At 49.0% G+C, this 12766-nt stretch overlaps 1 protein-coding gene across 1 annotated transcript in view; it reads right to left on the reverse strand.

Annotated features, from left to right (window-relative positions):
• Positions 1 to 1342: 1342 nt before the first annotated feature.
• Positions 1343 to 12766, reverse strand: part of POU2AF1 (POU class 2 homeobox associating factor 1) — a 36204-nt gene continuing 24780 nt past the window's right edge. Inside the window, exons 2-5 of the mRNA XM_063093288.1 lie at positions 5411 to 5541; positions 4879 to 4921; positions 4527 to 4792; positions 1343 to 1657 (exon numbers count right to left, since the gene is read on the reverse strand). Coding sequence (XP_062949358.1) covers positions 1343 to 1657; positions 4527 to 4792; positions 4879 to 4921; positions 5411 to 5541 — 755 coding nt within the window. The remainder of the gene's footprint in view (positions 1658 to 4526; positions 4793 to 4878; positions 4922 to 5410; positions 5542 to 12766) is intronic.

Raw genomic sequence — 12766 nt, forward strand, 5'->3', positions numbered from 1 at the left:
TTGTTTTAATGGCAAACAAAATGTGTCCAAAAAACCATCATTTCCCAGAAAAGTTCATTACTACGACATGGATTCCACCACCTAACGTGTCTGCCTAGTAGTGGTGATGATGTCATTAACAAACGGTATGTCATTTCCCAAGGCACACATCCCCTACCAGGAACCAAGCACCCCCAGTAACAACTGCATTCAGTCCCCTGCAAATCTTATGTTTCTCCAGGAAAAACAAATAAAAATTGAAATGAAACCTAATGGTACTGCTGGCTGAGGCTCTAGAAGCCCCCAGGAGGGATGGTGATTGGATGGAGGAAAGCTTGGCTCCAATCATGGTGGCTTATGGATGCTTTTAAGACCTTAAAGAAGCCCATGTGACAGCACTAAACAAGGGCCTGTCACCATCAGGCTTCAGTGGGCCTTGGCCTACACACACCAGCAGAGGTTCTGGAGGTGGGACAGAAATGGCCAAACACATCATTCATCCAGTTTATAACAGCTCAGTTTTCCTTGCAAGTATCCTCAAGGAGAGCAGCAAAACCAATTAATAAAGCAAAATTTTTCTTAAATTTATTGTCCTTCATAACCAAGTAATCTGGAGCTAAATCATTCCTCAGTCTCCTCTCCCCATATAACCCAAGCTTCCCCACCCTGCCACACCCCCCTCCAACCATAGACACGCAGCCTGTCCCCAACCCTGCCCTGTCCCTCTCTCCTGTCACTGCCCTGCCCCTACCCACGCCAATGTTCCTTCTTCGCCCCCACCCCCCACCCATCACTATGCTGAGCCCCAGGCCTTGAGACTTTGCCACCTAGACCGTAAATCTGGCCCGGGCTGAGACTAGCAAACAAAGGAGCAACTGTGGGAACTGACAGTTCAAGGACTCTGGCATCGGGTCTGCCCTTGGCTGCCTCTCTCGGGAGGTGCTGGCAGGGCTGGTCTTCCCACAGGGCATCCCATGCACCTCACAATGACAGAGGGTGTAGCCGGCCCTAAAATGCGTCAGCAGTGAGCACTGGGGAGAAGCAGCGGACACTGGACAGAAGGCGCCTTCTCCGGGGAGTGAAAGGTGACAGAAATTAAAGCACCCGGCCACAGACTTGGCAACTTTGGGCATAAAATGTAATCCTTAAAATCTCTTCCCAAAAAGAAACAGAATTAGATAAAGAAAGAAGAAAGAAAGAGAGAGGGAGGGAGAGAAGGAAGGAAGGGTCTACAATTTCGGTGTGGGGTGCAAAGTGTAGTTATGAAACGGCTCCTCCAAACAAATATGAATCAGGGGCTCGCGTTCAGGCTCATTTGTAAATTCCAGTTCTGGGGACCTGGACTCTCAGGTGGGAGCCAGCGCTAAAAGCCTTCCACAGAGAGAGTGTGGTTGAGCGCGTAGGCATCGCTCTCCTCCTCCTCCAAAAGCAGCTTGTCGATGGTCAGGGAACTGACGGCCCTCCTGGGGTCTTCCATGTCCTGAAGGACTGGCTCGGGGATAGAGATGGGGAGCTGGACAAACTGGGGCCCAGGCAGGGCTGGGGCCGGTGGCTGGTACTGCAGGGTGGAGGTGGGCAGCGTGGAAAGGGGCTGAGGCCACGGGAAATAGGTCAGGGGCGCCTGGTGCTCTGGGCCCTCCAGCTGGGGCCCCACCGTGGGCGCGGCGGCGCTTCTCGTCTGTGACAGGGGAAACACAGGACCGAGGGTTAGATCCCTGGGCTCTCCAGCTCCCAGTCCTTGTTCTCATAGGGGCCTCCACGTCCCCCCAGACTCTGCCCTTTACTGATTTCTCACTTCAGAGGGCTCCACCTCCCCCTGCTCAAAGTGGTCCCCAAGGGAGAAGCTAGACAAACTTCAACTGTCTCCCACACTCTGTCACCTGCTAGCTATCTGTCTTTGCTCATGCTACTTCCTCACTTGGAAGCCTCATTTTTCTCATCTATAAAATAGGATACAAATAGTAAGGAAGTCGTAGATCTGTGCAAATTAGACAGGATTTTTCACATTTTGTGAAATATACAATGCATTCTGATTTCAGAGATCTTAAAATGTGAAAAAATATTCATCTTAAAGTCTAGGATACGCAACGTGTTAAACAATGAGCCTGCCACATAGCTTAGTAGCTGTATCTTGAAGGTGGCCACTGTCCCACCCAGACAAAAAGGCTTTCCTGGCTCCACACAGCAGCTTTGGCATCCTGAAGTCCCCATGGGCCACCACGGCTCCATCACCTCCCACCCCTCTAGTGGCGACAGCACTGGGAGGCCTGGCCATACCCGAGGTGGAGGAAAGCAAACTTGGCCTCTCTGCCTGCTGCTGCCTGATGCCTCCACATCCTCCTGCTCCTCTGTCTCTAAGCTGCTCGCCCATGGCCATCCCACCCCACGAGCCCCCCATGACCCTCCGAGGGTCGGGACCATTCTCCCACATGCTCTACAAACCGAACCTGTCACCTGCACAGCAACTACCCTCACAAACCTCAGGTCAAGCATGCAAGAGTGGCAGGGCCTGGATTCTTACTACTCTTGCACAGTTAAGGAAAGAGGGTGAAAGAGGAAGATCTCTGCATGGATTGATGTGAGAGAGGCCAAAACCTCCCGCCACCACCCCTACCTCCCCGGTCATATCCCTCTCTGGTTGCCACTGTGTCTTGAGAGTAAACTTTTAGAGTCCATTAAGGCAGAGCTTTTGCTAACCTCCTGGAGATCTTGTTACAATGCAGATTCTGGCACAGGAGGTCTAGGATGGGGCCTGGGATTCTGCATGTCTGAGCAGATGTCAGGGGATGCTGATGTGGCTGGTCCAGGGACCACAGTTTGAGTAGCACGGCTTTAGGGCACTTTTCCATAGAATGATGGAGCCGAAAGGGTCTCAGAGGCTGCCGTGTACACATCTACTGCAGAAGGACCACTTCCTCTCCTTTGACTTAAGCTAGTGGTCCCCAACTCAGTGTCCTGGGACCAGACAGGATCTGAGAAAGCCTTATCATTTCCAATATTTCCAAAATCCAAATGGAAATCCTACATTTTCAAGTCATATACCTGTACAGGTCAACTGAAATTGCAGATTTCTTTGCTCAGGGATAGAATTACATTAACCTGGCTCCACAACTCTTATCTCTGCCGATCAGGAGTGCTGACTGGTAGCTCTAGCCAGCTTTGATGAGTTAATTTACAAAATGGCAAAACAAATAAATTATTTCTTGATAAATACAGTTTGTTTGATACACAGAACCTTTCAAAGCAGAAGGTGGGAATGATGAAAGAGGATAAATAATGAAAGGAATCCTTGGTAACAAAATGGCTGGGAACCATTCTATCTTCCAGGCCCCTTGACATGGAAATGAGTTGCCTGGGAAAGGTGTTGAATTAACTCCTTCCTACCCACTGTCATCCAGGCCCCACTGTTGGTTTGCTGGGTAACCAGGTAGGTCTGGGGTGGAAAGGCTCCTGCAGACCTTGCTTGGAAGGTGCCTGGAGGCAGCCAGCAGGTGCATAAAGGAGGACACCGGACCCCAGAGGGAAATGGAGGGGATGTGGGCAATCAAAGAAAGTTCCCCCATTGAGGTGGGCTCTGTGACCACTTGAGGTCCCAACTCTACTCCCCACAGTTTCCCTGGACTGGAGCTGAAAACAACCGTAACCACAGGCCTTATCTCCCCTGAACACTTGAGATTCCCATTCCTTTGGTCAAACAGACACCATTTGCATAAAACTATTTCTCTTCCTTCCTCCATTCCTGGGGGAGCAGCTCCTTCCTTCCCTATCTGGCACCTGAAGGTAGCCCTTGCTAACGTTATTGGCAGACTTTGATAAGATGATAATAACCAACATTTATCATGTGCTTTCTGTACGCCAGGAACTGTGCTAAGCCCTCCACATGCATTATCTCATTGGGCCCTGGCAACAACACTCTTGTTAGTATTAACATTTTACAGATGAGGACACTGAGGCTCAGAGGTTAAGTCACTCAGCCCAGGGTCACACAGCTAGTAAGTGAAAGGACAGGGATTTAAACACAGGCAATCTGACTTGGAGACAGTACTCAAAAAAATTAACCTACAGATGAGTCTGTCTCCATCAAAAACACAGTTTTCTGAAAAGTTATATCACCTGTTGCTAAGCCTAGAAATCTGGTAAATCCCATTTGCTAAGCGAATGATCACTCCCTAAGCTATCTGAATAAAAAGACCGGCTCTGGCACGAGACCCTACGCAGATCTCATCTGGTAACCCCATTTACCAAAAACTTTAACTTGTAACCAAGACTCACTGGTTACAGGGCAGTTGGGGAGATTTAGAATAGAGATGCAAAAGGCCTTCTCAACCCTGAGGAGCCCAAACACAAGAAAAGAGGCCCTAAAACGTCTTGGTGGAAGATATTTCAGGTCAATGGGAATAAGACCAGGCCTCCCTGGGGGATAAGTGGGCTTTGGTGACCTGATTATCCTGGAAGTCAATAGCAGGAAGTCAGCCCTGGTTCTAAAAGGGTTCCCTCAGCATGGGGGGTGGGGGAGGGGGAGACAGCTCTGCCTTTGTGTGACATACCGTGACATTAGTGATGAGAGGTGGGGAGGCGTAAGTCAGCACCGAGGAGGGCCCCACAACTGTGTAGCTGGGGCACACAGGCTGCACATACATGTCAGTTGAGTAGGGGCAGCTGACAGCTTCATGGGACACATACTCGGTGTAGGGTGTCCACGGCGCCAGGGGCTGGAGGGTGGCCGGTGCTGGTTGGGATAGCCAGCCGGCACACAGGGCCCCCTCTTCCGTCACTGTAGAAGCAGAGACCTCCATGTCAAGGCAGGAAGGGCCTGTGGGAAGAAGGAGATTACAGAACTGCAGGTGCCACACCCAGACGAGAGACCTGGAGGAGACCAGGGCTGTGGGGAGCTCTTACCCACTGTGGTGTAGGTCGCCAAGGGCTGATGGGGCAGCACCACCTAGAGGGGAGAAGAGAAGACCAGAATCAGGTTGAGCCATTTCCAACTAGCCCTATGCAGAGAACTCACTGGGGACCCCAGGGCAGGAGAGTCTAGGGTAAGAATTTCCCTTGGTAGAACAAAACACCCCACCCCGTATCCCAACCACCACCACCTACACTTTTCGGGGATTTGTGTTTCCATTTAGCCAGGCTGTGCACTGAGGGAATTGGTGTCTTCCTCTTCCCAGGGGAGCCCCTAACTCATACCCAGGTGTGTGGGTCATTCGCTCACTCAGGCCTTGACAGTAGCTTTGTTCCATGGGTCAAGCCAGCCAGCCACCCCTCCCTCCAGGGACCACTGACTTGTTCCACCCTAGGTCCATCTCCAGCAGGCTTCACCATGCAAAGTGCTGCCTCCATGCCCCCAGTGAGTATCGCAAGGAGCAAGGAAGCAAACTCCTGCCTGACCCCTTCACCGCCCCCCACACCAGCCACAGCAGCCCCTCACCGCGGTAGGTGCCACCGTCGCCCCGCTGCTGGCGTGGCCGCGCTTCCTCCTCAGCAGCTCCTTGACCGGCTCCTTCACGCGGACGCCCTGGTACGGCCGGGGAGCGGCCGGGGCTTGTTCTGGAGCTGTAGCTGTGAAAAGCAATGTCACTGGAGCCCGTGGTCCTCCTCAGACAAGCTCCCACCCCTAAGTGTCCATTTCCTCAAAAATCTGCCTGCTCCCCTAGGTTGTGCTTGAACCCAGAAGACCACAGGAGACTTCCTAGAATATTTCTCCTAGTACTGTCACTCCTCCCACCGCCAAACGTTCTATGGCTCCCTCACACCCAGACAATTAAGGCCCAGCTCCTTAGCCTAGAATGGAAAAGCCTCCACAATGGGATCAGAACTCATTTTTCTTCTAACCACTACCTAAACCCTGACTCAAGACAGAAGTTCTGTCTATACTTCTCTACATGTCCCCTGCATGACCCACGACCCCATCTTCACCTGAAGTTTTCCATGGTCAGAATTCCCTCTCACTTGTCTCAACCTCCTGATTCTTCCTGACCCAAGACTAGGGCAACCCAGGACCCCTGCTGCCCATGGAATTTCTACACCCTACAACCTTTCAAACATTTCCAGATCTGATCAGTATTTATCACAGGTGGCAGCAGAGGACGGCAGTAAGAGCAGGGACTCTGAGTCAGGTGGCACAAGCCTCAAATCATGCCCCAGACACAATCTAGCTGTGTGATCCTGGGCAAGTTGCTAAATCTCTCTGTGCCTCTCCATCCGCAATTTCTTCAACAAAGGAATACGAGGAACCCCTGACATAGTAAACGGGAAATACAGTATATACTTTGTATAAAATGAGGTACCGAGTAAGTATTCAATAAGCTTTTCATCTGCTATGTAATAATCAGTTATCCTTTTGGGTATAAATTTCTTATGACCCCAACTACAGTATAAACTCCTCCTTGTTTCTCTATATTTACCCAAATGACCTGTCCATAAGCTCAGTGGCTATTTGCCGATTAACTGATTTGGGGCAATTCTTTAAAATGTGCTGCCATGTGTCTCCCCTTCACCTCTACTGGACCTTTAGAAGGAATGGGCTGAAGCAAGTGTCTCCCAGGACATGAGACAAATAACCAATGGTGATCCATGTGCCCCAGGGTCAGAGGAGTCCACCTTGCTGCTGAGAGAAAGTTTCATTTCCCACTTATCATCAAAGCCGGGACACCAAAGCACTGACCCAGATATGAGCCACAGCATAGGGCCCTTCCTGGCCTGGGAAGACAAGCCAAAAGCAGCCATGCCTGAGCAGTGACAATCTGCCCACCCAGGCAGCCTGGGGCCTAGGGACCCTGGGCCCTTAGAAGGCAGGCTTGGGTCAGCTGAGTGGCAAGAGGCACTGGCTCTTAGGACCCACACGGGTAGCCCATTATCACCCACCGATAAGGACCCCAGGGACCTGGACTCTGAATCAAAGGCCCGGAAGCCTGGGTATCTGTTAAACCCGGATCTGCAGCGCTGCGTTGGCTGAACTTTGCCCAGTAAATACCCAGCTGATAAGATCCCACACCTGACTTGGTACCAGACCCCCCTTTGGGCTCCAGGCACAAGCATGGCCTGGCCTTGAAGCCCAGCTGACAGAAAGAAGCTTGGGCACAGGCAGCAGGAGGAGAGACATGAGCCCCAGGGACAGAGGATGTGGGGTCAGGAATCCTAGCATCGCGAGCTGGACTTCAGACCCACCTGCTGGAGTCTCTTCCCTAGACATGCTGAAGAATCAACCAGAGGTTGCCAAATACAGATACCAGGCCCTCCCTGCTCCCGGACAGTCTGATTCTGGGAGTCTGATGTGGGCCGAAGAATCTACATGTATAAAAATCCCTCAGGTAATTCTGAAGATCTGCTGGGATTAGAACCACTGATAATCCATCCCTGATTTAACACGTGAATCTCCCTATAATATCCCAAGAGGAGGTTAATTATAATGAATTATCCTCATTTTAACTTCCCCTGTCCCACCTAATGAGCAATCCCTACTGGTATTTATTCATTCTTTCAAATATTCCTTGGCCCTGGGAAGACAGCACTGAACAAGATAGATGCAGCACCTGCCCACGTGGATCTTGCAGTCCAGTGGGGAAAACAAGCAATAAAACTGTTACCAGTGGGAGAATGTCAGATTGTGACCAATCTGTGAAATTCAAGCTGATATGGAAGTGTACAGCAGGGGGAGCCAGCTTGGTATCTGTGCCCCAGGACCACCTGGGCACCTCCGCCTTTGTTCTAAGCAGCAATGATGATGGACTTGAGAGCCAAAAATATCTGTATACAAATCAGGACTGCAACTGACGGTAGAAAGTTCTCAGATTTATTTACTGTCTCGGCCTCAATTTCCTCATCTGTAAAATGGGGATAATAATTTCTCTCTCACACAATTGTTGTAAGGTTTAACTAAAATTATACACGGGGAGCTCCCAAGGTATATGGTAGCTGCTCAATGCATATTACGTTGCTTCCTTTCCCTCCACCCTCTTCCACCTTCCTTTGGAGGGATATTATGCCAGAAAGCTCTTCCTCCTACTCAACCTGCCTCGGGGTAACAAGCATCATATTTCCTTGCATTACCTTCTAATGAAATTCACAATTCATAATCTATTTACAGTGCTCTCATCTATAAAATGAGGATCATAATGGTATGTACGCTGCACGGCAATTTGAGAATTACATGTGAAGTGCATAAAATAGAGCTTGGCACAGAGTAAGCACTGACTACATGTAATCAAATACTATCAGTGATAGTAGTAGTAGTAGTAGTAGTAGTAGTAGTAGTAGTAGTAGTAGTAGTAGTAGTAGTAGTAGTAGTCGTAGTCGTAGTAGTAGTAGTAGTAGTAGTAGTAGTAGAAGCCCTTTCCAGCATCTGAACACAAATACCGGGTGCCCTGTAAATCTGAATGAACTTCCCATTCCTTCAGCTCTTTCTCAATGACATGTTTCTAATTCCCAGCCTTCCTTCTGGGTGCCACACTCTTGCACAAGTCTTATTTGCCACTTCCCCTTCTGCTGGGTGATGCCTGGTGCTGACCACAGATCCCAGGTATGGCCTGACATGGCAGAGAGCAGGGGCACCTGCCCCTCCCACTCTGTGCTCGCTCCTTCTCAGCATCACCATAGCTGCATCAGCTTTGTTCACAGCCATTCACCCAACCTATACTTGTCTCCAACTGGGTTTCCAGCTATTCCTTAAACTTCTACAAAGTGCAGCCTGAGACTTTGTGCACTCGAAGGGTGGGGTTATTTGGGGCCCCAAGCACAATGGTCACCCTCTTAATTCAGTTGGGAGACAAAAAAGGCTCAATCCCATATGCACACATCTCAGAGCAGATCAAAGACAGGTACGGGCTCACCCCTATCTGATTTGCATGTACACTTCTGGGGAAGGGCTCAGAGGCCTCCTGGGACCACTCCCTCCCAGGAAGTGGACACACCACACACTTGGCTGGAAAGAGACCAGTTGGGCACTTCTAGGATCTTGTCAAGCCAGGGCTTTCTGCCTCCTGTTGTTCTTAAATCAATGAACAAAGAGGGGTTGGAGGAGGTGCTGTAAGCAGAAGGTGCCATCTAATGTCCAGACTTCCTTGGAACCCACAGTGTCAACAAGTGTGCCCTGGCACAACAGACCATATGGGGAGCAATTTTGAAGTCCCCACCTCTTCCTATTGCACTTGCAAAACTCCCATAGCTCCCAAGGGTCTCCTGACTGCCCACCCATGTGTCCACAACCGGCTGCCAAGAATCCTGTAACTGACTCCAACTGAGCAGGCAAGAGTGAGAGTGCTTCTGACAGTGTCTGAGCAAAGTGCCCATGAAATAACAGAACCCAAAGCCTCAGGACAATGCCCAACGATCCCAGCGGCCAAGTGTATTTGCAAGTTGAAAACTTACAGTTGGTGCCTTCCACACCAATCTACGTGAAGCAACAATAAACATGTAAACACTGCACTCCCTCCTGTCACCAGCTCGAAAACTGAGCTCACAAATACAAAATTGGACGAGGAAAAGAAGTTTGTCTGAAATCACGATTGCCTCACCTTGGGGCATCTGGATCCCTGAATTGAGCTGCCTTTAAGCAACTAAGCTGAAATAATTAAAAGACTTTTTTTAATTATTAAAATATTTTTTTAAATAATGATAAAGAATATCCAAAGAAACTAAAACAGGAGATCGAACTAATAACACACTAGCAGAGAAGATGAAAGCCCAATTTCCCAAAGTAGAGTTGAGCACGACCAAATTGCAGCTTGAGCTAGCATGCCCTCAGAACCTGAAGCTTTCTCACCCTTTATCCTGTGGTCTGAGGGCCCTTTATGTCTCCTGTAGGCATCCAAGTGTCCATCACTGAGAAAAGTCTGTCCGCCTAAACTTGAGCTTCTTGGCCCTCTTTGGAAATCTGCTTTTACAGGCTGAGAGATTCACTATTCACTCTATTGCCTTTCTGTACCACTGGAAGTCAGCCACCAGAGAGATTTGAGAAAAACCTTTTTAAATAAAAAATAAAAATAAATTTTTTAAAACTCTCATTTACAGAAAAACCCATGAATTTGGCCCCAGTGAGGGCTTCCCTTTTCCAAAATGAGCAATGAAAAAATCTGAAAGTATAAAAAGTCAGCAGAGGCTATTTCAGTTCCCCCTGCCACATACCCGGACATGCTCCACATCACAAAAATAAGAGATCTGCAGCTGCTGTTCCACTGGAGAGTGCAGAGCATGACAGATGCAGGCCAACCGGTTGCTGCAGACAGCACCCTGATCCACACGCGGGCATTTGCACTTGCTCTGCACCAAGGTACGGGAACATACGGATTCCACTGATTTAAATAAACATGGCGCTCCAGTTCCTTGAGGAAGGTATAATAAAATATCACTGAGGAAATATGCAAAATTGTCAGCCCTTGTTTATTTAATTATTCCATGCAAACCACATTCATGCCAAAGTGCAGAAGCTACTAGCTAAGGAGGCAGGTCTCTCCTAATGGCTCTGAATGGAGCTGACACCACAGTGGTCACTGGTAACTTCTCTTGAAGGGTGGCTTTACAAGAGCCCATGTCAGACTCATTCATTCCCTAAGACAGCCTCCAAGGCATTCTTGAGAAAAAACCCTTCACCAGCCATAGTTCTCTTGTGATTTCCCATGAGCCACCAGGCCAAGCATCAGGTTGGACAACAGCTAGCTACTCTAAGGACTAGTGGGATCCGGGATAAGTATGCACTTCCATCACCAGGGAATCAGAAAACAGGAACCCATCCAACCATCTTGACAATCTCTCCCACTGAGAGCTCATGCCATTCACAGCTGACTGGCTGAACCTCAGGGCGTCAGCCACACAAGGCCATTTTGAAGGATAACAGCTTTCCAGCCCAGAAGAACATAAAACACACTATTGATTGCTCCAGGTAACCAATGTAAATATTATTATCTTTTAATACTGCTGGATCTTAAGTATTATTAAAAAGGAAAAAAAGACCTAGTAAGGAGAAATACAAGTAATTTTCTGTTTACTTGTAGCAAGACCAAAAATAAATAATTGAACAAAAGGAATTCAAGCCTAGGGCTAACAAACACCCTAACTTCTAACCGAAAACAAAGTCACAAAAGATGCCCACACGTTTCACTTTAATGTGAAGAACCTCATTTGTGTTCGTGGCCTGAAATAGCTGAGGACTTCTGGGAAAGTTAGCTCAGGTTGGCTGAAGGATTATTCACAACGTTAATTGAAACACTAATGCGGGTGTTCTTCTTATGGTAAAGGTTTGAGTCAAAGTTTTCAAATTTCCATTCACGGACAATGGCTGACTTTTTTCCAAACAGGAAGAAAGAACTTGGGCTTTGGCCAAAGATTGGACTTGACACGCTACAGAAAGCCTTTCCCGCTCAATTTACACTAGATTGTAGTTTACTTTTTTTTTTTTTAATTTTAATGTAGGCCAACAAAAAGATCCCGTATGCATGTAAATGTAGACTTTCCATTCACTAATGTTTGAACGGAAAGGACCCAGCAGCCAGGAAATATAAACACATCACTCATATATTCTAGCAATCTATATAACACTCAGGGCAGAACAGAAAAAGACAGGGAAAAAAGGTGACCTTAAAGAAGGTGTTGAGAAGATGTGAGAGAAAGCAGAAGCTTGGCAGACAGGGATGTCTCCCTCAGGAGATCACAAGATGGCACCAACCCCTGTTCTCTGGTCTGGTCCGAGAATGGGAGGGAGTGGTCAGTGTCATCTTCCCTCTCTGTATCCCTGTGTCCCCACAGGGCTCGCTCATCAATCCAAGGCAGGTCCACTGGGAGAGGCTCCAGAAGGGCTACAGCCACTGAGAATTTCCCCAGACCTAGGCAGACCAAAGGACCTAGAGAGAAAAGACCTGATGAAGAACAGCTGGGAAAGTCCCTCAAGTAAGTATGGGGTGACTGCAGAAGGTTGTCCCGTCTTAGGACCACAGAGCCCCAGACCAAAGGAGTCCAGGAGCTGAGTGATCCCTATTTAAAGGCAGCCATAGCCAGCAGGGAAGGGACACCGGGGTGATCACACAGGGATTCCTCTCAAGTTACGACAGAGCCCATTCCCCACAGCGCACCCTTATCCACCAAGCTCCTGCCTAACGGGCTCCCACTGTGAAGCCTCGAGATAAACTGGATTGTCCCAAAAGTTCTGAATGTCCCACCCCATGACCTCAGGGTGGTCAGCCAAAGGCCTTGGTGTGGTTCTCACAGCATGACTGCCCAAGTACTCCTTCCCCGGGTGCTCTCCGCACCCTTCACACCACATGTCCTTCCTCCCTCCAAGCCTCCTGCAGAATGAGCTGAGTGCAGAAGGCTCTTTGATCCGGCTCTCTTCTCCCAGAGTCAGTTTCAACGTCTGCCTCTTCTTTATGTCGACTCAGGGATGTGGAATGAATGGGTGACAAAGGTCCATGTGTTTCCTAGTCACATCTGAACTCCTAGGAACTCCAAAATAACCATGCTCACATTTGCATGATGTTCAGAGCCTTTGACACAAGGGATTTCATGTGAGTCCTCACCACAACCTCCAAAATGGGCTGCCAGAGGGTCTCCTGATCTTGTCCCCCACTCTAGGACATGGTGTATCTGCGAGGGGAGGCATTCCTCTCCCTCTCCCTTCTTTCACAGATGAGGAAAGTGCTGCTCAGAGATGTTCAGTGACTTGCCAAGGGACTGCTCGTGTAACAGTGTCAGCAGCCAAAGCCAGGACCGCTGATTCCTAGCACAGCCCACTTTTGCCTCACTGCCCATATCCTCCCCACTCAGGCAAGTTCCATTTATTTCTCTGGGAGACACT

The sequence above is a fragment of the Cynocephalus volans genome, chromosome 4 (assembly GCF_027409185.1).
Source record: "Cynocephalus volans isolate mCynVol1 chromosome 4, mCynVol1.pri, whole genome shotgun sequence".
In the NCBI taxonomy this organism is placed as follows: Eukaryota; Metazoa; Chordata; class Mammalia; order Dermoptera; family Cynocephalidae; genus Cynocephalus; species Cynocephalus volans.